General features: G+C 36.8%; 2 protein-coding genes and 1 pseudogene across 4 annotated transcripts in view; all 3 read right to left on the minus strand.

The window, feature by feature from the left end:
* Positions 1 to 27,891, minus strand: part of RMDN1 (regulator of microtubule dynamics 1) — a 52,552-nt gene that overhangs the window by 24,059 nt on the left and 602 nt on the right. For 2 of the 3 annotated variants that reach the window (XM_021688667.2, XM_044914648.1), the window contains exons 2-4: positions 13,390 to 13,507; positions 4,526 to 4,622; positions 2,575 to 2,734 (exon numbers count right to left, since the gene is read on the minus strand). In XM_021688667.2, the coding sequence (XP_021544342.1) occupies positions 2,575 to 2,734; positions 4,526 to 4,622; positions 13,390 to 13,507 (375 nt within the window). The remainder of the gene's footprint in view (positions 1 to 2,574; positions 2,735 to 4,525; positions 4,623 to 13,389; positions 13,508 to 27,891) is intronic. The other variant, XM_044914647.1, reaches the window with a different exon arrangement.
* On the minus strand, positions 10,338 to 11,462 carry LOC110579125 (annotated as a pseudogene).
* On the minus strand, positions 22,053 to 22,418 carry LOC110579126 (10 kDa heat shock protein, mitochondrial-like). The gene has a single exon (XM_044914649.1). The coding sequence runs from the start codon at positions 22,359 to 22,361 to the stop codon at positions 22,053 to 22,055; it is 309 nt and encodes a 102-aa protein (XP_044770584.1). The 5' UTR covers positions 22,362 to 22,418.

Consider the following 27,891-nt stretch of genomic DNA (forward strand, 5'->3'; position numbering starts at 1 on the left):
GTTCTTAAGCATCTGCCTTTGGCTCAGGAAATGTTCCTGGGGTCCTGGGATTGAGCCCCGTGTCGGGCTCCCAGCTCAGCGGGGAGCCTGCTTCTCCCTCTCCCACTCCCCCTGCCTGTGTTCCCTCTCTTGCTGTCTCTCTCTCTAACAAATAAAATCTTAAAAAAAAAAAAAAAAAAACCCAAAAACCAGGTATTTAAAAAATACCTGTACATGAATGTTGATATTTACACTATAAACAATAGCCAAAAGTGTGGAAATAACCCAAATGTCCATCAACTAATCAATGGGTAAACAAAATGTGGTGTATCCCTACGATGGAATGTTATTCATCCATAAAAAGAAATAAAATACTGATGCATGGGGTGCCTGGGTGGCTCAGTTGGTTAAGCGACTGCCTTCGGCTCAGGTCATGATCCTGGAGTCCCGGGATCGAGTCCCGCATCGGGCTCCCTGTTCGGCAGGGAGTCTGCTTCTCCCTCTGACCCTCCTCCCTCTCATGCTCTCTGTCTCTCATTCTCTCTCTCGCAAAAAAAAAAAAAAAAAAATACTGATGCATGTTACAATGTGGATGGACGTCAAAAACATGGTAAGTGAAAGATGTCAAACACAAATGATCCCATACTGTATGATGCCACTTCTCTGAAATATCCTGAATAGGTAAAGCCATAGACACAGCAAGATTAGTGGTTGTCAGGAGAGTAAGAGGCAAGAGAGAGTGACTACTTAATTGGACTTAATGGGTTTCCTTCTGGGGTGATAAAAATGTTCTGGAACTAATGGTTGTACAACACTATAAATGTATTAAAGGCCACCATATTGTGCATTTATAAAATGGGTGACTTTATGCTGTGTGAATTTACCTCCATAAGAAAAAAAAAAAGTAAAAGCAAATGTTCACAGAAAATCTTGTACACAATTGTACACAGCAGTATTATTCATAATAGCCAAAAAGTGGAAACACCCCAAATGTTCACCAGCTGATGGATAAACAAAACTGATATATCCATACAATGGAATATTATTCAGTCATAAAAAAATGAAGTACTGTCACATACTGAATATGGATGAACCTTGAAAATATTATGCAAAGGGAAAGAAGCCAGACACATAAAGGCCACTTATTGTTAATTCCATTTATATGAAATGTCTAGAATAGGAAAATTCATTGAGACAGAAAGTAGATTAGTGTTTGCCAGGGTACAGGTGCAGGGGAAAATTGGAATTAACTGCTGGTAGGTATAGGGTTTGTTCTGGGGGTAACAGAAATATTATGGAATTAGACAGTGCTGATGGTTGCACAACACAGGGAAAATGTGAAAAACCACTGAAGTATATGTATTACAATGATGAATTTTATATAATGTGAAATATATAAGTAAAAATAAAAGCAAGACTTAATCACCTGTTTACATATTAAATATAAAGACACAGTTAAAAGTAAAAGGACAGAGAAGGATATAACATGCTAACAATCAAAAGAAAATAAGAGTTGCTATGTTTATATCAGACAAAGTAGACGATAAAACCAAGAGTATTTCAAAGATAAAGGGGATCATTTTACAGTGATAAAGAGGTTAATGCATCAAGAAAATATAATAATCCTAAATGTTTACATTCCTAATAGAAACTTCAAAATACATGCTGCAAAAATTAATAAAATTGCAAAGAAACAGACAAACCTACAATTATACTTGGACATTTCAACATGCCTCTCTCAATAATTTATAGAACAAGTAGATAGAAAATCAGTAAGGATACAAAAGACTTGAACAACACTATCAACCAACCTGATCTGAATGACATTTATAAAACACTCCCAACAATAGCTGAATAAACATTCTTTTCATGTGCACAGAGAATATTTATGAAGATGGACCATATTCTGGGTCATGAAACAAATCTCAACAAATTAAGGAATCCATATCTGTTTTATTTTTAATATAAACCAGTATTAGAGGGGTGTTGAGGGAGACTGGCCCCTAAAGGGAGCATTTGGAAATGGGTGGAGATGGAATTTGGTTGTCACAATGACTTGGCAGATCTACTGAGGACAGTCCAACATCATAAAGTGATGTCCTAATCCAAAATACCAATAATGTCACCATGTGTCCCCACAGTGCCAATTGAAAAACATCATTCTAAACCAGTCAGGAAATCCAGGAACTAGAAGAATTACATGTGAAAGTTATACAAGGTCTTAGCTGTCCAGCTGCTCTATTCTCACCTCTACATAAAACAGAAGTATAATGTGAGGAAAATTAGTAAACACCTGTCAAGTGCTTATACTACTAGGAATAAAGATATAGGCAATTCACGAAACAACTAACACTTTTGTTTAAAAATAATCATTCACAAAAGTAATTTATCAACACACTAATAAAGTTAGAATAAATGTTCAAGAATGCAAAGAAAAAAACTACATCTTTTTGAAAAAACGTTATAAAAATAAATCTCTTCCTTACTTCTTTAAAATAGACAAATTTTCTTTCCTCTGTAAATTAGGAATAATAAGTAAGTACAGACCAATGTACCTCTCACATGGTAACAGTTTCATTACTTTAAGCATCTCACCTTATGAGCTGCAAAACTGGATTCATTTTTTTCCAGTGCTCTTTTTGCATACTCTAGGGCTTCACAGACCAAGAGTTTTTTCTCCTCTTCTGAGGTCCCACTAAGCTGAGCTATATCACGTGATGCCCGTGCCAATCGCCACAGTAACTCTGCATCTTCACTAATTTGAAATAAATATAAAATAACCATTTTAGCTCACATTTAAAAACTGTTAAAGGTCACATCACTAATGAATAAATATGATGGTCTTTCAGGTCAGTGAAGATATAGCAGTATCAAAAGCCATTATTCATAATGTATTTTCACATAAAAACTTTATTTGCTAAAATTTCCTACAAAATATCCAATATCATATATAAATATTAACTTTCCTAAATTATCTAAAATACTAACTTCCTCGGGCACCTGGGTGGCTCAGTGAAGCATCTGCCTTTGGCTCAGGTCATGACCCCAGGGTCCTGGGACAGAGGCCTGCATTGGGCTCCCTGCTCATCGGGGAGCTTGCTTCTCCCTCTCCTTCTGCTGCTCCCCAACCCTGCCCGTGCTCTCTCACTCTCACTCTCTCTCAAGTGAATAAATAAATAAAATACTAACTTCCTTAGAAAATATCTTTGTATTTGAATTCTCTAAACACCTGCACTACAAAATTCAACATATAACCTAAGGCTTGAGACACTTCAGACAACTCACTAACTGGTTCAGACAGTACCATAAAAATCCACAAACTTTAGAGAGTGGGTCATGCTCAACAAAACAAAACTGCTATATCCCCAGCTCCAAATATAGTACTGGCACACAATAGGTATATGATAAATATGTTAATAAATAAATGATTGAATATAACAGAATCTCAAAATAAATCTTGTTTGAATGTGTCATCCATGCCATGATGCATGGGAATATTTCAAGTGAGGGCCTGGACTCCTTGAAGAATTTCCATATGAATATACTTATATAAAATAAGAAATGGTTAATAAATAAAATAGTAACCACAATTAAGAGTTAGAAATATTTTTAAAAACATTAAAACTCCTTTTTATTAAATGTTTGTCTTTAAGCCCATTATATATTTACCAAAATATGGTATTCACATAAAATTTTGAAACTAAAGGTAGCAATAGTATATTTATAATTAAATAAATTATAGTAACTATCTTACAGCTTACTTTTCAAGTAATGACTAAAATGACTATAAAATGCCAAACATGATACTACAAGTAACTAAGGGAAAAATGGAGAAGAAAAAGTGGATTCTATAGATATTTAGGAAGTAAAATTGATGGGTCATGAAGACAGAACTGCTCTTAGGAATCTAAGAAAGGTAGCTGAAAATGACTCAATACTTTTAGTTTAGGATTAGGTAATCTGTGACCTGGAAATGCCAATTTAGCCTTATTAAACCTATTTTATAGCGCAGACTCGCCTTCCACCTACATCCTCCCCAAAACTAACTGCACACTGATACTCTGGACTAAACATGTAACCTAATACTAAAAATAGAAAAAGGAGTTATTTTTAGTTTCTCAAAAAAAACTGCTTCTAAAGTGATACACAGATACTATTCAATGATGCCATACAAACATCCTAATTCATTTACATCTTATGCCAGTAAGAAATTCACTTAAAAAAATGAGAAATATACAATATAGATAACCATATATTCAACGACTACCTCATATGATCCAAAGCAAAATAACAAAATGAAAAAAAATACTTCAACATTCCACTAGAATGAGTAAGGAGAATCACCTTTTCTAAGTCAATGAGACATGTAGCACTTGTGAATCATTTACTGTAAGAAACATACTATAAATTAAACTCTAAAAAATATTATTTTGCAGTAAAAACTTTAAAAATGTATAAAAATTTCAAGCACCAAGAGTCATTTTAATTGTTAAATAACAAAAATTTTGAGGAAACTGAAAACTCAGGCTTATCATACATTGCCTACCTTTCCTTGTATTGAGTCAGCAATTGATAAAGTTTCTCTGTTTCTCCACTCTCATATAGGTAGTCTGCTTGTTCGAGAATTTCTTCAACTCTGAAAACTAAAAATGAAAAAAGACACAATAAAGTAGGTCTTCCCAAGCCAACAATTCTAAGAAACAAACATTTTCATATTTAAGCAAAAGAAATTAGTTATAAAAATCACCTGTAAAGAAGGATCAAAATTCTGAATAATCTAGATATAAGTGTAGTAGAGGTAAGGATGAAGCTATCACGGTAAGTGGTTTATTGAAATCACAGAAATTTAAAAAATTAGAAAACTTATTGTGGAACTAACTATGATACATTTTTATTTATTTATTTTTAAAGATTTTATTTATTTATTTGAGAGAGAGAATGAGAGAGCACATGCGGGGGGGGGGAGGGTGAGAGGGAGAAGCAGACTCCCTGTCGAGCAGGGAACCTGATGCAGGACTCGATCCTGGGACTCGAGGATCATGACCTGAGCCGAAGGCAGTCGCTTTAACCAACTGAGCCACCAGGCACCCCTAAATATGATACATTTTTAAAAATGAAGAAAGTAGGGTGCCTGGGTGGCTCAGTGGTTAAGCGTCTGCCTTCGGCTCAGGTCATGATCCCGGGGTCCCGGGATCGAGTCCCGCATAGGGGTCCCTGCTCGGCGGGGAGCCTGCTTCTCCCTCTCCCACTCCCCCTGCTTGTGTTCCCTCTCTCGCTGTGATTCTGTCAAATAAATAAATAAAATCTTAAAAAAAAAAAATGAAGAAAGCAATTTCCTGTGAGGAATTTATGGTACTCTTCCCCTCCATACACACAAACTCTTTGTTGTTGTTGCTCAGTGCCATCCATTGCAGAAAATGATGATATAACATTGACTTCCAGCACTGAAAATTATTACTTCGCATGGACTGCACCACACTGTTTCACTAGATTCTCTTTATGACCTAATTTACACAAACACTGCTATGGAAAAAGAATCAAATTTGTCATCAAGGGGCACCTGGGTGGCTCAGTCGGTTAAGTGGCTGCCTGTGGCTCAGGTCATGATCTCATGGTCCTGGTATCAGGCCCCATGTCATCCTTGTCAGTCCGTAGGGCTCCCTGCTCAGCGGGGTGTCTGCTTCTCCCCTCTCCCTCTACTCATCCCTGCTCATGTGGGCGCTCTCTGGCTCTCTCTCTCAAATTAATTAAAATCTTAAAAAAAAAAAATTTGTCATCAAAAACTTAGATGAACTTAACTACACAGAGAATCTGAAATTTACCTCACTGGCACTCTGCTCCAACCAATTCATTAACTTGTTTAACCTTACTAGAAAATATATAAACCTTATAGACAATGTAATGCTCTAAAAAAAGTTGACTAGTTCCCGAAAAAAACAGTAAGCTTGAATTTCAGGATATTCCCCAATTATTACAATAAGGAACATACATATTTGTCTTCTATAAGGGTACTGTATTACTTAGTCTTACATATAAGCCAACATTTCAATATATTCAATTATGTTTATTATTTACCTTAGTATGCTTTAATTGATAATAGTGGTTGAATTTTTTTTTTAATTTTTGAAAAATTAAAACCTTTGAGGTTGAATTTTTTTAATTTTTGAAAAATTAAAACCTAGACCAGAAAAAAAAAACAAAGCTCCTGAATCTGACACAACTATGTAAACTGAAGTATTTTTTACTAAGTTAACATCATAATGTAATTATAAAACTAGCTTAAAAAAATTAAATGACAATAGCAAATTCTTCTTTAATCCTACTTCAATCTGGTTGGGTGCCATAGTTCAATATTCATATGGCTGGTTGATTTTCTTAAGTTTGCTTCCATTTTATTGTACACTTTTATCAGTAGCTGATTCTCCAAATTAAGGTTATAACAACCCAAAGATTTTTTTTTTAAGATTTTATTTTTTTAAGTTATCTCTACACTCAACCTGGGGCTCAAACTTACAACCCAGACATCAAGAGTTGCATGCTCCACACCAAATGAGCCAGCCAGGTGCCCCAACAACCCAAAGATTCTTAAAAAGAAAAAATAGTAATCTTAGCATTCTTACTCAATATTTGTGTTAGGCAGGATAATGGCCCTAAAAATGTCTACATCTTAATCCCTGGAACTTGTGGAAACGTACAGGTTACATGGCAAAGGGGAATTAAGTTTTTAACTAGAATTAAGGCTATTCATCAGCTAACCTTAAAACAGGAAATGATCCTGGATTAGCCAGGGGGCCCAATATAATCACAAGAGTTCTTCAAAGTGGAAGAAGGTAGAAGAAGAAAGTAGGTAGGAGGCAGAACAATGAAAACAAGGCCAGAGTGAAATGATTACTGGCCTGAAATATGGAGGAAAGGGGTCTTCAGCCAAGGAATGTGGAAAACCTCTAGAAACGAAACAAGGAAAGAGATTCTCCCCCAAAGCCTGGAACACAGCCTTGCCCAACTTGTTGATTTTAATCCAGTGGGACCCATTTTGGACTTCTGAACTATAGAACTGTATGATAATAAATTTATACTGTTTTAAGTTACTAGGTCTGTGGTAATTTGTGACAGCTGCTGTGACAGAAAACTTATACAATATTAAATATATTGATCTGGCATATTCGAATGTATACATTGTATGTGTAAATAACAAAGTTATTTAATTCTATTCATTGATTTTTCTCAGACTTTCTGAGAAGACTGACAGAGATTACTGTCCTTAACATGATCTAGGAATGCTGCATCTCATCACCCATGTAATTAAAAGAAAAATATAGAAATTAAGTGAATAATTTAAAATAGTTCAAATCCTTTTTGTGTGTACTATTCTTTTTTAACTTCTTAAATCACTTATCTATTTTTTTATTATATAGTACAATAAGCTACAATATCCAGGCTTTAAATATGTATTTTTTTCTTGAGTCTTAAACAGAAATTTCTAAAATCATACAGTGTGCAATTTACAAGAAAAAATACTCTTACTCTGATACTACAAACACACACAGGCACTAGGTTGGGAGCATGTAGACCACTCATATCTGCAAATCAGCTGTGTGGGCTTTTTTACTTGTTTAATGTTCTGCAGTTTTCCTGAAAATATTTAAAAATAAGCTATGCTACTGACATAAAGAGACCATATCGTTAAAATGGGCTAAACTTTTAAAGTAAGTTACTTTTCGGGGCGCCTGGGTGGCTCAGTCGTTAAGCGTCTGCCTTCGGCTCAGGTCGTGATCCCAGGGTCCTGGGATCGAGCCCCGCATCGGGCTCCCTGCTCTGTGGGAAGCCTGCTTCTCCCTCTCCCACTCCCCCTGCTTGTGTTCCCTATCTCGCTGTGTCTCTCTCTTCAAATAAATAAATAAAATCTTTAAAAAAAAAAAAAAATAAAGTAAGTTACTTTTCTACTTACTAATGAATATCCCAAGATGAACTGAGATATTAATTCAACTGTACAAAACTAAATTTAGCCTACAATGAATATGCACAAGATCATAATTTTTTTTTTTAAGATTTTATTTATTTATTTGACAGAGAGAGACACAGCGAGAGAGGGAACACAAGCAGGGGGAGTGGGAGAGGGAGAAGCAGGCTTCCCGCCGAACAAGGAGCCCAATGCGGGGCTCGATCCCAGGACCCTGGGATCATGACATGAGCCGAAGGCAAACGCTTAACGACTGAGCCACCCAGGCGCCCCACAAGATCATAATTCTTAGAATTTTAAAAAATGTCACTGATACGACATAAATTAGTAAACTTTGGTCTTCTAGTTTTTCTTGCTAAGTGTACTCTTAGCCATGTGAGATGTATCTGCACAAAAAGAAATACTCTACTCCTCAAAGTAAGCAATCTACTTCTGGAAATTTCTCCCTACAGAAATTAAAAAGTAGAAAATGAGTATCTAGATTCTCCAGGATTTTTCTAGATGCTAGAAGGCTCTAAGTAGCAACAACATCATCAAAATTTAAGGCAAATCTTTCACACCAACAATACTGTGTCTCAGCAGTACTGAAAGCAGTGCCTCTAAAGATGCCCTGTAGTAGTACAAAAGACTACAGATGAAGGAGCACTGGCCTCGGTTCTGTAGATTCATCAAAGAAGAATCAATGAAAGTCTATGAAAAGAGACAACTGAAGTGATTATATGAAGAACCTTTATTTAAGATGGGCCACTTGTAATTATCTTTTAGGCATTTTACAAGTGAACTTTCACATACACACACACAGACACGAGTACTGTGACTATATTAGCATATCTTGAAGGGCTTTAAATTTTGTCTATTTTAAAGAAATAATGAAAAACTTTCTACTGGAGTTCTTCAATTATGGCCGACAAGTGGGTATTTGCTCTATCCTGTGGTAAATATAGACGTTACCATTTTAAAAAAGAGTCCCACAACCCCATCCAACTGAAATGTCAAAACATATGTATGCCCTTGGGATCCCTGGGTGGCTCAGTCAGTTAAGAGGCTGCCTTTGGCTCAGGTCATGATCTCCAGGTCCTGGGATCAAGCCCCACGTCAGGCTCCCTGCTCAGCAGGAAGCCTGCTTCTCCCTCTCCTTCTACCTGCCACTACCCCTGCTTGTGCTCTCTCTCTCAAATAAATTAAAAAAAAAAAATCCTGATTAAAAATAAAGTTTGTCTTGAATCCAGCAATCTTGCTGAACTTTCTTAAAAAAAAAAAAAATATATATAGGGGCACCTGGGTGGCTCAGTTGTTAAGCATCTGCCTTCGGCTCAGGTCATGATCCCAGGTCCTGGGATCGAGCCCTGCATCAGGCTCCCTGCTCCACAGGAAGCCTGCTTCTCCCTCTCCCACTCCCCCTGATTGTGTTCCCTCTCTCGCTGTGTCTCTCTCTGTCAAATAAATAAAATCTTTAAAATATATATATATATATGCCCTTAATTTCTAAAAACATAATTCAGAATATGATTGTATCCCAGTAAATGAAGAAGGAAAAAATGTTTTAATTGGCTTCAATGAGCATGAAGCAGCCCTAAAGAGAAGTAAGCAGTTTTGATGAGCGGAATTATCTGAAGACCATTTCCTAAAAAATATGAAAAATAAAGATCACAGTATAGCAAATAGGAGAGAGAGAGATGACAAAGTAAAACTTGTAAGGACTGATGAAATTATAGTTTTATAGAAACATGGATCATTTTCCAAGTTAAAAAAATCTATCTCTACATTTTATCAGTAACTGATGTTTTTTCAAGGGCAATGGCCTAGTTGCACAAATTATAATGAACGTGCCAATCAACTAATTATAAAGTGACATTTTATTTAAGAAAACAAAGCTAAAGAAAATCAAAGCAAGTTAAATAAATATCCATACTCTGTTCTTTGTATTAACTTTCTAAGTGCTCAAAATATGCTTGAAAACACAGGAAGGATTCTACAATATATGGCAATTTTCATTAAAATCTTTAATAAAGACAATTAACTTAGTTTTCAGAGTAAGTTATACCTTGGAATATTAAAATGTTATTTTTTTTAAGGTCAAATCAAGGTTTCACTTGGAGTTAGGACTAGAACTAATATTTTGAGTTGTTTGTATAAACTTTTACTTTTACATTCGTAGAGGAAGTTATAACTTTTTTTTAAACAGCATATAAATGAACATATATATAAGCCAGCCAGAATGAAAGAATTAGCATATATTGGATGAAAAGAACCAGAATTTCTATAACACATTAAACACATATATCATACATTCTTTCAGACCAAAGAGCAACTACACACACACACACACACACACACACACGTTTGATATACAATCCTATGACTACTATCTCTGCTTTTATAACTACAGGATCAAACTTTAAAGCTTGATCTCTTTCTGACTTTCCCAAAGTTTTTCTGCACTCCTTCTCAAATGGATCTCCTCTTCAAGGGTCAGCTTTATCTTAATAAGGTTTCCAATACCATTCTCTCCCAGAATACAAGGAACACTAAGGAATACTTCTTCATTTATTCCAAGAGGCCCTTAGTTATGGTGGAAACTGGATGCACTCTCCTAAGATTCTTCAAAATGCTTTCTGTTAAATCAGCTACAGACAGGCCAACAGCCCAATTAGTATAACCTTTCATTTTAACCATCTCATAGCCACAGGTTATCACTTCTTTGGGGACATTTTCCCAGTGCTCAGGATCTTTATCTGTTCCTATATCTGAATTCAGATCCTTCAAGGGGATACCAGCAATGTTAACTCCACTCCACACAGGTACACTTGAGTCTCCATGTTCTCCAAGGATCCATCCATGACAGCTTTCTGAGTGGATACCAAGTCTTTGCCCAATAAAGAAAAGGAAACAGGCAGTGTCCAGATTACAGCCACTTCCAATAACACGGTTATGGGGAAATGCACTCAACTCCCAAGCTACATTACATAAGTTAAGATATCCACTGGATTGGAAACAACTACCATTTTGCACTGGGGACTATACCGGGTAATGTTGGAAATCATTAATTTAATGATGGACACATTTCTCTTGACTACATCAAGGCGTGTTTCTCCATTTCTTGGGTGTGCACCTGCTGTGATATCACTAGGTTGGAGTTTGCAGTGACATGGTAATCTTTGCTGGAAACAATATTTGGCATTTTCATGAAAGAGCTGCCATGTTGAAGATCCACTGTCTCACCCTTCAGTTTGCCTTCATCAACATCCACAAAGGCAAGTTCATCACTCAAGCCTTTTAATAAGATGCTGATAGCACATGCCATGCCAACTGATCCAGTTCCTATAATAGAGATCTTATTGTGATAAATGGTCTCCTCTGAAGTGAAATTCTTAATAAGTTCGCACCTGACAGTTGCCATCTTGGAGACAGGGATGAAGGACCAACTGTCCCTGAGAGGGGTGCATATCACCTAGCAGGGATGCAGAGCCATCTCTAGGCAAAAGACATTCGCTCCTACAGGGCCTAGTCTCCTGCTCGCCCACAGGACTTCCCCAGCCCAGCTCCTAGCAGCTGCCTCAAGAGGTGAAGGAAGGGAATGGAGAAAAGCCACATCAAAGTTCTTTGAAGCACCAAGTAAGTAAGCAGTTGAAGGTTTAATGCCCTACCACCTCACCCCCCACCCAGCTCACTACTGCAGTTGTGCAAGACCAAACCCAGCTTGTGCGGGCCCCACAAGGGTCCAGCACCTTAAAATATTTTTTAATTTACTGAATCTGCAGTAATTTTAAATAAAGGCACATCTGAAAAAATGAACTATTACTGTTAAAGCTAAAGTTAATTTCAGCTTTGCCTTTCAAAGTGCCATATTTTGTTGCTCAGGGAAGCCCTACATCTTTGCACTCATTTCTGTAAGGAAAGGGTGCTAAAGCACACTGAAACTAAGTGTGACAGACCAAAAAAATTGATTAGAGTTCTAATCTCTGCTCTGGCACTTTGACTTTGAAGAAGTTAAACTGTGAGCTTCTTTTTCAAAGGTTAATACTATAATGGGTGGAGCCTGGCTGGCTCAGTCAGTAGAGCTCCTGACTCTTAACTTCCGGGTCCTGAGTTCCAGTCCATGTTGGCTACAGAGTTTAAAATAAAATAAAATAAAAAACAAAAAACAAAAACACCTAAAATGGAACACACACACACAGATCAAAATACTAAAACTGCAACCACTGGGCACATCTCTCAGGGATACATTTTAAAAAATTATTATCATGTCGTAATACAGTTTGTCCTTACTACTTAGAAGGTTGCTGTAAGAATTGAAGTTAGGTGAAAAGTTTAGGGAACCAAGTCCTCTACTTTATCCGTCATAAAAATTATACATAAAAGGAAAGATAAAACAAAAACACAGCAATTCTCAATTATCTGCTCTTTTATTTTTTTTTAAGATTTTATTTTTATTTTATTCATGAGAGATAGAGAAAGAGGCAGACGGAGAAGCAGGCTCTCTGCAGAGCAGGGAGCAGGATTTGGGACTCGATCAGAGGACCCTGGGATCATGACGTGAGCCGAAGGCAGTCACTTAACCAAGTGAGCCACCCAGGCGCCCTTTATCTGCTCTTTTAAAGACAAGAATAATCATGGGAAATTGAAATCAATAACTAGTAATTTTTAGCTAATATTCTCAAATTCATCTATCACAACTTTAATAAGAACATCTATTCAAAATAAAACCTCTGCTTCTTTCCCCAATCACTTCTAAATGATTAAAAGGTGGGGACTACCAAAAACAAAAAGGCTTAACCCATTAATTAAAAATTTTTCTCTAATATACTGAAATTTTGCCTCTGTCAACACACACAACTGGTTTAATTAATTTCTTTTAAATATGGCAAGTCTAGATATATACTCATCTATAGTATACCAAATAAGAAATCTGATAGAATTTTTCTACTTTTCAATCAGTTATTTGATATTTAGTACTAAACTGCATTTTGTTTGTAAATAAAATATTTTTACCTCAAAGTAATTGGGCCTTTCTTAACTATATCAAGAAGAGTATAATAACTTGGAATTAAGGAACAAAAGAATTATTGTGTCAAAGGGCCAGATCCATTCTCTGTGGTATATCCCTCTCCTCCTAATCCCTCAACCCCTTAAAAATGTAAAAAATATTCTTAGCCCAAGGATCCCATAAAACTACAAAATATTAACAGAGTATTTCTCACTGAAGGAGCTCTAGTCGCTAGAAGAAATTACATATGCACAGATATATATATGTTCACACAGAGATGTACACACAAATATAATATATATAAATATTAAATATATATAATCAGACTCAATGACAAATAGAGAAAATCAGAAATATAGCCTAGAAAAAAGCTTCATTACTTATTCAAAAATAACAAAGTTATTAACAAAATATAACAAACATAATTAACTCTAAGTAGTCCATGTGTTTAGCTTAGGCTTACCTTTGGCTGTGGCATGAACCAAAGCAGCCTGGGAAAATACTTGAAATGTTTCAAAACCCAAATAAGGTAAAGCTGAGAATAAAAAGCTTCTTTTGAAAGATCCTAGATTTCCCATCACCTATGGAAACAATTATGGTCAGAGTTATCAAACACAAAATGTGAAGGAACAGCTACTCCAAGCAAAAATTACATCAATTAAAAAAAATTACAACTTTCTCCTACCCCCAAAGCAATCAATCCTAAGAATACTGGAAGCTCAAAATTTACTTCAAATTCTTCAGTAAAACTATTTCATAGTTACATTACAGGGAGAGCATATCCTGTTAAGAAAAGATTCTTAACAATGGCTAAAGCTAACAATAGTAATTTATCTAAAAATCACAGTCATGCTAACTGCTGGACTGTAAGATCTACATTTTATTTGAGGAGGTATGGATATTATAACTATGAAATAAAATATGAGATACTAATATATAACAGGTACCAATCCTAAGAACAGACAAGATGAAAAATATCAAATATGGTTATTACTACACATAAAAAATGTACATGGATTTAAAGGTATCTTCAAAAGTGATCTACAAAACCCATAGTTTTGAAATAAACAATGAATAAAATAAAGAACATATCCAAATAGATTTGTAAATGGATTTTCATTATTATAGCCAGAATTCTCAAGACCGAAGGCAAAGGAGTATATGGATATCACTCCACCAATTCTTTCCTACAACAGTTTTTCTCTTTCACAAGATAGTATCATTTTCTCCCTTTCTGTTGATTCATTCCCACTGGTATAAAAACAAGCTATACTATCTTTGTTAGGTTTTTATTTTTCTCTTAAAAACAAAGAGCTTCCTCTTGAATTCACTTCTCCCTTTAATCTCATTTTCTAACTTCTCTTTTCAGCAAAACTTTTAAAAAATTGTCACTACTCTGTCTCCACTTCCTCTCTTCCCACTCTTGAACTCACACAAATCACTTTTATCCCCACAACACCACTGATGGTATTCCAGTTACAGTAACCAAGGACACAGCTATTTCCTATACTCAATTCTGAATCTCAGCTTCCTTGACCTATCAACAGTATTTGACAGCTGATCCCTTTTTTTAAAAGTTATGAATGGATGTTTAATTTTTTTTAAGATCTTATTTATTTAAGTGAGAGACAGAAAGAGAGAGAGCAATGAGCAGGGGGAGGGGCAGAGGGAGAAGCAGATTCCCCACTGAGCTGGGAGCCCAATGCAGGGCTCCTATGCAGGGACTCCGGGATCATGACCTGAAGGCAGACGCTTAACCGACTGAGCCACCCAAACGCCCCTGAATGTTTAATTTTTTTACTAAAACAGCTTTAATAAGGGGCGCCTGGGTGGCTCAGTCGGTTAAGCGTCTGCCTTCGGCTCAGGTCATGATCCCAGGGTCCTGGGATTGAGTCCCGCATCGGGCTCCCTGTTCAGTGGGGAGTCTGCTTCTCCCTCTCCTTCTGCCCTTCACCCCACTTGTGCACACATATGCACTCTCTCTCTCCCAAATAAAATAAAATCTTAAAAAATAAAAATAAAAGTTTTATTGAGATATAAGTGACATACTACAAACTGTACATACATAATATGTACAATTCATTAAGGCATGTATATAAACCCATGAAACCATCACTATCACCACAATCAAGATAAAGATATCTGCAAACCCCTCCCCCCTTTTCCTCATGCTTCTTTGTAATACATCAGCCCCTTTCATCAGCACTTGCTGTGTTCTCTCACTCTTGAAACACTTTTCACTTGGCTTTTGGAACACTACTATCATATTTTCTCCGGTTTCAACAACTGCTCCTTTTCTTTGGTTGGTTCCTCCCTGGCCAGCTATGTTTTGGGCTTTGTCCCCAGACCTTCTTTTCTCTACTTGTACCATTTTGGTGATCTCGTCTTTAAATACCATCAACATGCCAAAAACACACAAATGTAATATGAAGCCTGGGTTACACCTCTAAACTTCAGAATCATATATCCAGCAGCTTAGTCAACATCTAGCTCCACATGAAGTACAACAGGCATCTCACATTTATTAGCCAAAAAGGTACTGTATCCCTCAACTTTACCCATCTCACAACTTTCCCTCTCATGGTAAAGGGCAATTCTATTCCTCTATTAGGTTAAAAAAACAAACAAGCAAACAAAAAGCCTTGTAGCCATTCTCGACTTTCTCTCAGGACTCACATCTGACCCATATTTTAACTTCTCATAAGGATCTAGGGTAGGAATGAGGAATCCAACATATTCCAATTTGCTGAGTGCTTTAATTTCTTGAGCATGAATATTCAAGATATTACACACAACTGGATTCAAAACATATCAACAGCAAAGCAGGAAAACTGAATTTGACATAATCACAATTTTAACATATTTTCTGAGTTTATTCATATATTTACCAAGGAGAAGCAAGATGGGGTTAGGAGCAGAGGGTATGGTGGTGTGGATGTATGGTGGTGGTACTTAGAAGAAAAAGACTTAAGATATCAGCAGTAAGTCTCCTGGTTCCTTATTTTTATGGCAGATATATAACATGGTTGAAAAGTTTGCACAGGCTGTTATAGCTTGAGAAAACTACACATTCACAGTGTTCAATTTCCTTGCTGGTATCATGTTCAATAACAATATCCTGGCTTTCTGAGAGGGGAAAAAATGCACTGTTGGGCAGCTGACATTTGTATTTCTTACTGTAAATTAATAAAGTGACAGTTTTCCAGTGGGACTCTGACTAGTTTGGTTAATGTAGAGCAGTCTTCTGCTCACCTGTGAGAAAATAGATAGAAATCATGTTTCTGGAACTAAAAAAATAAATTAAAAGAATTAAGACCTAGTGACCCCTGAAGATACTAACAACTTGTGAAACTGTCTGAGACAGCTAGAATGTGCCATTTTACTTTGCACTTCCAATACTCTACAATTCCTGTCACATAAATAATTCTCAAAAAATATCTGTTAAACCAAAGAAGTAAGCTATCTGTTAGGTAGGTCTTTTCTTCAACATTAATTATACTAAATTCAAGCTAGAAGGAATTCCAAAATACAAACTCATCACTAGATGGGAAGGAATGTGTCCCTACCATCTCCCAGTTTTCCTCCTAATTTCCTGTCAGCTCCTCCTCCTCTTAAATATTGGAATTTCTCCACGGTAGGTACTAGGTCTTCTTCTTGTCTTACTATAAAGTACTTTCAACCTCTACCATGTTATCATTTACAACCATATGATAATGTCCCCTGAATCTGTATCTCCAGCTCAGACCCCAGAAGGTAAACACCAGACCTATCCAACTACTGTCTATTCTACATGTCAACTTGGCTATCTCATTAATCACCATAACTTGCCCAAAACATCTCATCTCCCTCTTTGCCATCCCCCCCAATTGCTTCTGTAGTCCTATTCCAGTAAACAGCATCACCATCCATCCTGCTGCTCTAGCCAGAAACTTGAGATCTTCCTTGACTCCTTCCTTTCAACTCCCACATCAAAGCTATCTTTTAGGTCCACTTAAGTTTACATCCTTAATGTACTTTAAATGCACCCACTTATTTCCATTTCCATGATTACCACTAAAGTTCAAGCCACTAGATTTCTCACTGTGCTATACCAATCATCCCTTATCTGGTCTATAGCATCCACTCTAACCTATCCATTCTTGACCCTAGACAAAGTTATTTTTTTAGCATTATTTTGATCAAATGATTTCCCTGTTTAAAAATTTTTCATGGTTTCCTATAACCTTTAGAATAAAATGAGAGGGGCGCCTGAGTGGCTGAGTCGGTTAAGTGTCTGCCTTCAGCTCAGGTCATGATCCCAGGGCCCTGGGATCAAGACCCGCATCAGGCTCCCTGCTGAGCGGAGAGCCTGCTTCTCCCTCTGCCTGCCACTCTATCTGTGCTCTCTATCTCTCTGTCAAATAAATAAATAAAATCTTAAAAAAAAAAAAAAAAGAATAAAATCAGAAACACTTAACATTGTTTATATGGTTTTCTGAATCTGGTTGTAGTAAGCAGCCTCTAAAATGGCCCTAATGAGTCTGGTTCAAGATGGCAATGTAGCAGGATCGTGAACACCCATCCTCTCATGGACACACCAGATCTACAGCTACATGCCAAACCATTTCCTCTGAAAGAAACCCAAAAAAAGACTGAAGTCATACCATGCATCTTTTCTGACCACAATGTTATGAAACTAGAAATCAACCACTAAATAAATAAATAAATAAATAAATAAATAAATAAATCTGGAAAGGGCACAAATACATGAAGGTTGAATAACATGCTACTAAACAATAAATGGGTCAACCAGGGAATCAAAGAAGAAATAAAAAAATATATAGGGACAAATGAAAATGAAAACACAACAGTCCAAAATCTTTGGAGTGCAGCAAAAGCAGTTCTAAGAGGGAAGTTTACAGCAATACAGACTACCTCAAAAAGCAAGAAAAATCTCAAGTAAACAACCTAACCTTACATCTAAAGAAGCTAGAAAAACAAGAACAAACAAAACCCAAATCCAGCAGGAGGAAGGAAATAGTAAGTATTAAAGCAGAAATAAATTATATAGAGACTAAAAAAACAACTGAATAGATCAATGAAACCAGGAGCTGGTTCTCTGAAAGATCAACAAAATTGATAAACCTTTAGACAGACTCATCGAGAGAGAGAGAGAGAGAGAGAGAGGGGGGGGGGAGGAGGGAGTCAAAATCAGAAATGAAAGAAGAGAAATAACAACTGACATCTTAGAAATACAAAGCGTTATAAGAGAATATTATGAAAAATCATATGCCAACAAACTGGACAACCCAGAAAAAATGGATATCATCTCCCAAAACTGAATTGGGATGAAACAGAAAATTTGAACAGATGGATTGCCAGCAATGAAACTGAATCACTAATCAAAAAACTCACAACAAACAAAAGTCCAAGACCAGATGCTTCATTCTACCTAACATTTAGAAGAGTTAATACCTATTCTTCTCAAACTTTTCCAAAAAACAGAAGAGAAAGGAAAACTTCCAAATTCATTCTATGAGGCCAGGATTATTACCCTGATACCAAAACCAGATAAAGACACTACCAAAGAGAACCCCAGACTAATATCTCTGGTGAACACAGATGCAAAAATCCTCAACAAAGTATTAGCAATCCAAATCCAAAATACATTAAAAATAATCACTCACCACAATCAAGTGAAATTTATCCAGGGATGTAAGGGTGGTTCAATATTCACAAATCAACCAACATGATACATCACATCAGTAAGAGGAAGGATAAAAACTGTATGATCATTTCAATACATGCAGAAAAAGCATTTGACAAAGTACAGCATTCATTCATGATAAAACCCTCAACAAAGTAGGTAGAGAGGGAACATACCTCAACATAATAAAGGCCATATATGAAAAACACAGCCAATATCATTACTTAATGGAGGAAAATTGAGAGCTTTTCCACTAAGGTCAGAAATAAGACAAGGATGTCCATTCTCACCACTTTTATTCAGCATAGTACTGGAAGTCCTAGCCACAGCAATCAGAAAAGAGAAAGGAATAAAAGACATCCAAATTGGTAAGGAAGAAGTAACACTTTTACTAATTGCAGATGACAGAATACTACATGTAAAAAACCCTAAAGTCGCCAAAAAAAAAGGTACCAGAAGTGATACATGAATTCAGTAAAGTCACAAGATACAAAATCAACATACAGAAATCTGCTGCTCTTCTATACACTAATAATGAAGCAGCAGAAAGAGAAAGGAAGAAAACAATCCCATTTACAACTGCACCAAAAATAATTAAATCCCTAGAAATAAACTTAACCAAGGATGTAACACCTGTACTCTGAAAACTATAAAACACTGATGAAAGAAATTGAAGACAACACAAACAAATGGAAAGGAGTTCCATGCTCATGGAATGAAAGAACAAATATTGTTAACATGTCCATATTACCCCAAGCAAGCTACAGATTTAATGCAATCCCTAACAAAAATATCAATAGTATTCTTCCCAGAACTAGAAAAACAATCCTAAAATTTGTATGGAGCCACAAAGACCTTAGATAGCCAAAGCAATCTTGAAAAAGAAAAACAATACTGGAGGTATCACAATTCAAGATTTCAAGATATCTTACAAAGCTGTAATAATTAAAACACTATGGTGCTGGCAGAAAAACAGACACATAGATCAATGGAACAGAACAGAGAGCCCAGAAATAAACCCACAATTACATGGTCAATTAATCTATGACAAAGAAGGCAAGACTATGCAATGGGAAAAAGACAGTCTCTTCAACAAATGGTGTTGAGAAAACTGGACAGCTACATGCAAAAGAATGAAACTGGACCATTTTCTTACACCATACAAAAAAAAAAAATAAACTCAAAATGAACTGAGGACCTAAATGTGAGATCTGAAACCATAAAAACCTTAGAAGAGAGCACAGGCAATAATTTCTCTGACATCAGCCATAAAACATTTTTCTTGATAGGTCTCCTGAGGCAAGGGAAACAAAAGCAAAAATAAACTGCTGGGACTACATCAAAATAAAAACTTCTGCACAGCAAAGGAAACAACCGACAAAACTAAAAAACAACCTACTGACTGGGAGAAGATATTTTCAAATGACATATGTGATAAAGGGTTAGTATCCAAAATATATAAAGAAGTTATACAACTCAACACCCAAAAAAACAAAAAATCCAATTTAAAAATGGGCAGAAGACATGAACAGACAGACATTTCTCCAAAGAAGACATACAGATGGCCAACAGACCCATGAAAAGATGCTCAACATCACTCTGCATCAGGAAAATGCTAATCAAAACCACAAAGAGGTATCACCTCACATCTATCAGAATGGCTAAAATAAAAAACACAAACGAGTCTTGGCAAGGATGTGGAGAAAAAGGAACTCTCATGCACTCTTGGTGGGAATGTAAACTGGTGCAGCCACTGTGAGAAACAGTACGGAGTTTCCTCAAAAATTTTTAAATGAAATTACCCTATGATCCAGCTATCACACCACTGGGTATTTACCCAAAGAATATGAAAACACTAATTCAAAAGAATAAATGCACATGTATGTTTACTGCAGCATTATTTACAATAGCCAAAATAAGGAAGCAACCCAAGAGTCCATCAATAGATGAATGAATAAAGAAAATGTAGTATATAGATAACAATGTAATATTATTTAGCCATAAAAAATAATGAAGTCTTGGGGCGCCTGGGTGGCTCAGTCGTTAGGCGTCTGCCTTTGGCTCAGGTCATGATCCCAGGGTCCTGGGATCGAGCCCCGCATCAGGCTCCCTGCTCGGCAGGGGGCCTGCTTCTCCCTCTCCCACTCCCCCTGCTTGTGTTCCTGCTCTCGCTGTCTCTCTGTCAAATGAATAAATAAAATCTTTAAAAAAAATAATAATAATGAAGTCTTGAAATTTACAACATGAATGGATCTAGAGAGTATAATGGTTGAGCAAAATAAGTCAAAGAAACACAAATACCGTATGATTTCACTCATGTGTGGAATTTAAAAAACAACACAAATGAACAACAACAACAACAACAAAAAAACAGATGGTTACCAGAGTGGAGGTGGGTGGAGGGAAGGGTGAAATAGGTGAAGGGAATTAAGAGTACACTTAATCTCTATGAGCACTTAGTAATATATGAAATTGTTGAATCACTATACTGTACACCGGAAATGAATATAACACTGTATCTTAGCTACACTAGAATTAAAATTTTTAAGAATCCATTGAAAATATCATACATCATGATCAAGTGGGATTTATTCTGGGTACTGCAAGAAAGATTCAAAAATCTGCAAACCAATCAAGGTGACACAACAAAATGAAGGCCCCAAATCACATGATTATCTCAATAGATATTGAAAAAGCATCTGACAAAAATTCAATATCCATTCATGATAAAATTCTCAATAAAGTGGATATAGAGGGAATATATCTCAACATAATAAAGCCAATACATGGGGCGCCTGGGTGGCTCAGTTGGTTAAATATCTGCCTTCAGCTCAGGTCATGATCCCAAGGGTCCTGGGATTGAGCCCGGCATCCGGCTCCTTGCTCGGGGGGAGCCTGCTTCTCCCTCTCCCTCTGCCTGCCACTCCCTCTCTTGTGCTCTCTCGATCTCTCGCTCTGTCAAAAAAATAAATAAATAAAGGCAATACATGACAAGCTCACAGCTAGTATCATACTCAGTGGTGAAAAGCCAAAAGCTTTTCCTCTAAAATGAGAATGAAGACAAGAATGCCCACTCTCACTTTTATTCAACACGGTATTAGAAATCCTAACTACAGCAATTAGGAATAAAAAAAGGAAAAGAAAAGATACCCAAATCAGAAAGGAAGAAGTAAATTTGTAGTAACATGGTATTACATATAGAAAACCCTAAAGACCTCACCCCAAAACTGTTGGAAATAATAAACAAATTCAGTAAAGTAGCAAGATACAAAATCAATATACAAAAATATATTGCATTTCTTTTTTTTTTTTTTTTTTTTTTTAGTTTGGATACCATTAGTTTATTATAAAAGAGAGACATGAAAATTATTTACATGATGAAAGATTTCACAACTTCACTGGAATGGGCAGCTTCACTTCATGCCACTTTAATAATGATTTCAGTCCACATACTTTCTGAGAATGTCACCATCTCTAAATAAGAAATAATCCTTGTCATCTAGAACTACTTTGGTGCCTCCATATTCTGGGAGAAGAACTTTATCTCCAACTTTCACACTAACTGGTTGAATCTCTCCACCCTTTCCTTTAGAGCCCGATCCAACAGCTACTACTGTTGCTTGCAACACTTTTCCTTGAGATTTTTCAGGAAGCATAATACCTCCTTTGGTTACAGTTTCAGCTGCGCTCCTTTCAACTAAAACTCGGTCAAAGAGGGGAAGAAACTTTCTAAACGCCTGCCCTGCCATGACGCCGACCGCCGCAGTTCGTTCTCTGCTCTGGAGCTGCCGCCTCTGCAAGGAGAGCCGCAGTACCTATTGCATTTCTATATACTAATAATGAACTATCAGAGAAATTAAGAAAACAATCCCATTTATCATTATATCAAAAAGAATAAAATACCTAGAAATAAATTTAACCAAGAATCTGGTAAAAGACCTGTGCACTAAAAACTGTAAGACACTGATGAAAGAAACTGAAGACACAAATAAATGGAAAGATATTCCGTGCTAATGGATTGGAAGAATACTGTGAAACTGTCCATACTACCTGAAGCAATCTGCAGATTCAACGGCATTTTCAAATTCCAGTTGCACTTTTCACAGAAACAGAACAAAGGATCCTGAAGTTTGTATGGAACCACAAAAGACCCCAAATAGCCAAAGCAACCTTGAGAAGAACAAAGCAGGAGGCATCATGCTTCCTGATTTAAAAATATATTACAAAGCTACAGTAATCAGAACAGTATAGTATTCGCACACATAGATCAATGGAACAAAATAGTGAGTTCAGAAATAAACTCATGCATATATGGGCCAACTAATTTAAAATATAGGAGCCAAGAATATACAATGAGGAAAAAACAGTCTTTTCAATGAGTGTCCAGAAAACTGGATAGCCACATGAAAAAGACTAAACTGGGTGCCTGGGTGGCTCAGTTGGTTAAGCAACTGCCTTCGGCTCAGGTCATGATCCTGGAGTCCCTGGATTGAGTCTCGCATCGGGCTCCCTGCTCGGCAGGGAGTCTGCTTCTCCCTCTGACCCTAACCCCTCTCATGTGCTCTCTCATTCTCTCTCTCTCAAATAAATATTAAAAAAAATATATTTAAGAAAAAGAATAAAACTGAACCACTGTATTACAGCATACACAAAAATTAACTCAAAAGGGACTAAAAACTTGAACATCAAACCTAAAACCATAAACTCCTAGAAGAAAACATAGGGGGTAAGCTCCTTGACGATGATCTTGGCAATAACTTTTTAGATTTAACACCAAAAGCAAAGGCAACAAAAGTAAAAATAAACTAGTGGGACTCCATCAAACTAAACTTCCTGTGCACGGGAAACAAAACTATCAACAAAATGTAAAGGCAACCTACCGAACTGAAGAAAAAATTGGCATATCATATATCTGATAAGGGATTAACATCCAAAATATATAAAGAATTCTCACAATTCAATAGCCAAAACAATTTAAAAAACCAGTCCAATTAAAACACGGGCAGAGTATCAGAAGAGACATTTTTCCAGAGACTTAGAGATAGCCAACAGGTACATGAAAAGGTACTCATTAGGGAAATGCAAATCAAAACCACAATGTGGTATCATCTCACACTTCTTAGAATGGTATTGTCAAAAAAACAAGAAATAATAAGTGTTGGTGAGGATGTGGAGAAGAGGAACCCTTGTGCACTGTTGGTGGGAATGTAAATTGGTCCAGCCACTATAGAAAACAGCATGAAGGGGCACCTGGGTGGCTCAGTTGGTTAAGCGACTGCCTTCGGCTCAGGTCATGATCCTGGAGTCCCAGGATCAAGTCCCGCATTGGGCTCCCTGCTCAGCAGGGAGTCTGCTTCTCCCTCTGACCCTCCTCCCTCTCATGCTCTCTATCATTCTCTCTCTCAATAAATAAAAATCTTAAAAAAAAAAAAAAAAACGGCATGAAGTTTAATCAAAAAATAAAAAATAGAACTACCATATGGCCCAGCAATTCTACTGGGTGTTTATCCAAAGGTAACAGAAACAGTAACTCAAAAAGATATATGCACCCCCATGTTCACTGCAGCATTATTTACGGTTGCCAAGGCATGGAAGCAACATGAGTGTCCATCTATGAATGCATAAAACAAATGTGATATATATATATACACACAATAGAATATTTTTCAGCCATAAAAAGAATGAAATCTTGCCATGTGTGACAACATGAAGGGACCTTGAGGGCATTACGCTAAGTGAAATATGTCAGACAAGAAAGACAAATGCAGTATGATCTCATTGTGGAATCTAAAACAAAAGCCAAACTTATAAATAGAGAACAGATTGGTGGCTGCCAGAGGGGGAGTAGAAGGGGGCTGGTTAAATGTGTGAAGATGGTCAAAAAGTATAAACTTCCAGTTATAAAATAAGTCCTAGGATGTAATGTACAGCACGATAACTACAGTTAATAATACTGTATGTATATTTGGAAGTTACTAAGAGAGTAAATCTTAAAAGTTCTCATCAAGAGAAAAAAACTGTAGAGACGGATGTTAACTTTACTAATTGCGGGGATCATCTGGCAATATGCACAAATATTATAATATTATATCATTGTGTCATACACCTGAAACTGTTACATGTCAATTATATCTCAATTTAAAAATATACAGATAAATTAATTAAAATGGCCCCAAATGATTCCTGCCTTTTGTCAGGGCCCAGGGCAGGCTGCCTCAAAATGTAGCACAATGGTATACTGATTATTCTGAATTCAAGCTATTTGGGAAACTGCTGGTGCAAGAACACTGAGACCCTCCTCTGACTCCCTGAAAACAGGAAATAAATCTCCCATATGAAAAATACCCTTCCTGTACTAAGAAGTAAAAAGACATCCTCATCACCAGAGATAAGGACGTTAAAACCCAAAAAGCAATAGAAACAAGCCTTTGTTACAAATCTACTACCTCAGCCTAAATTATACTTAAAATTCCTTACTAAATAAAGCTCCCAAACATCTGTTTTCTTTATCCTGCCAGTTCCTCACAAATTTATTATGCCTAAAATGTATAAAAACTGTCTGCCTTGGTCATTTCTTTCAGTCTCAATTTCATCATTGGACATCCGTGCACACATAATAAAACCCTGGTTTTTGTTCCTGTTGTCTCATGCAGTTTAATCCCTAAACCAGCTGGAAGACTCCTGGGAAGAAAGATCTCTCCCTTCTGTACTTCTAATATTCACTCCTTTGTGTAATTCCCTTCCCTTAAATGTAGGCTGGACTTACTGGCTCTCTTTAAAAAAACAGAATATGCAAAAGTGAAGGGATGTTACTTCAAGATTAGGTTATAAACGAACTGGACTTCCATCTTTAACACTCATTCTCTCATGTGTTTTCTTTGATTGCTTGCCTGCCCTGGGGGAAGTTGCTGTGTCTTAAGGCAGCCCTTTTGAGAAGCCTTCTAGGTGAGTACAAAGGCCTGCCTACAACTACATGAGCGAGGTTATAGGCATAACTTTCCCTCTACCTCTAAATTGAGCCCTCAAATGAAACCTCAGCAGCCGAATAGCTTGATTCAATCCTTATGAGAAACCTTCTGCCAGAGGCATCCAGCTAAGCCTGGATTTGATCACCAAAACACAATGAGACTGTTTGCTGCTTTAAACCATTAAGTTGTGCAATAATCTGCTATGCAGTAATAGATAACTAATACACTGGTACTTGCCTGATTTTTTAGCCCCGGTTTATATCAGTTTATTCTCCCATTTCAGGCTCCATTCATAATTTCAGGTCCTCAAAAATACCACTTTTTCTTACCTTAGGGCCTGTATCATGCTACTCTCTCTACTGGAATATTCTTTTGTCCTCATATTCCCACTATTCTTTAACCTCCAATCATTCTTTATATCTCATCTCTAATTGCTCACACTTTCCCCCTTCCTCCCTTCAAGATCAGGTTAGGTATAACTTTGTTTCTCTTTTCCCAACACTTTGCATTAATTACATTTACTACAAAGGTAGTTACTCAACTACCTTTCCTTCTTATCTGTAAGATCAATGAGGAAAAGTGTTTCTATTTCTTATGTTCAATATATCTCCAGAGCTTAGAACAGAGCCTTGTTCACACAGTAAGCACTCAGTACAAATCTGCTGAAAAGTAAAAGTTCAGGGGCGTGGGAGGATGGGTTAGCCTGGTGATGGGTATTAAAGAGGGCACGTTCTGCATGGAGCACTGCGTGTTACACGCAAATAATGTATCATGGAACACTACATCAAAAACTAATGATGTAATGTACGGTGATTAACATAATAATAATTTTAAAAAAAGAAAAATAAACGTTCAGAGAAGTGTTTTTTAACACAGATTACATATAGAAAGAGACAGAAAAATGAAACCTCAGCCACTCAGCAGTTGCCTCCAATCTCAACAAACTCCTGGAAAATATCTCCAATTCAACTTACTAACATCATGATGAGAGAAAGGTTTAGGAACAAGAAAACAAATAATGAGGGCTACAAAAACCCATGAAAAACCTGGAAACTGTAATATTAGTTCCAACTCCCCCCAAATTCAATATATCTAGGGAAGAATGTTTTTCACTGCCTTTGGCTTAGAGTGGAGTTTTATTACTTAAAAATCTTTCTAGTCTCTCTTGATCTTGATTTTTTTCTATCCTTTTCTATCTCCTCCAGTTCTGTTTTTTAGCACAGTGGCTATATGCAATACTGTAGATATCCTACCTGCCATCAAATCCAACATATTTCTGGCTGTGTGACTTGGATACATTACTTAACCTTACTTCAGTTTCTTCTTCCAAAAAATGGTTAAAATAACAGTTCTCACTTCACAGGATAGAAATGGAGATTATATGAGATAACGTTCAATGCAATGCCTGGTTATAGTAAAACTTCAAAAATGTTAGCCCTCATTATCTAAATGATGATCACCCCACTAAAATGGAACTTTTAACTCACCAATGCTCTAATTTGGGAACTTGAGGCTAACTAGTTTCATACCTAGTACCCCTCCCATCCCTCTGCCTATATCTTTTAACATCTCCGCATCTGACTATAAGCATTTGGAGGATAGCAATCAAGCCTGTCTTTCATTACCTGTTGCCCTAACAGCCCCCCATAACCCTTAACATAGCAGGCAGTCAAAAATGTGTATTTTAAAGTTCAAAATAATTAAACACCTAGTTCAAATAATACGTATCATATGCACTATTGCCAACCGTCACTCTCTAATCCCCTTTCATAACTAGATAAACCAAGGCCCACGAACGGTCTAATAGAAAAGCCAAAACTGGGATGACAATCCAACACCCTTCCTTAACATTATGCAGATAAAAACAAAGGGCTCAAATTTTAAACCTAAATAGTACAAAATCTCTGCTTCTAAGTCGTAATAATTTTCAAAATCACACCACAAACTTTTCAAAGTCTGGTAGACTAAGAGCCTCAGGTGCTGTACAGTATCGCCAAAGTAAATTTTCACAGCGGTCAAGGTTCCAAGCCCCCCAACCAAGGTTCTGTTTTCACAGAGGAAAGACCGGCAGGAACCCCGGATTCTCGGGGGAGAAGGGTTGAGGGGGAGCTCATTCCCCCTCCGACCCCAGTTTTCAGAGAAGAAAGTAGCCTTGAGGGCGCCTGGGTGGCTCAGTTGCTTGGGTGACTGCCTTCGGCTCAGGTCATGATCCTGGAGTCCCTGGATCGAGTCCCGCATCGGGCTCCCTGCTCGGCAGGGAGTCTGCTTCTCCCTCTGACCCTCCCCCCTCTCATGTGCTCTCTCTCATTCT

This window comes from Neomonachus schauinslandi, chromosome 4 (genome assembly GCF_002201575.2).
Source record: "Neomonachus schauinslandi chromosome 4, ASM220157v2, whole genome shotgun sequence".
Classification (NCBI taxonomy): Eukaryota; Metazoa; Chordata; class Mammalia; order Carnivora; family Phocidae; genus Neomonachus; species Neomonachus schauinslandi.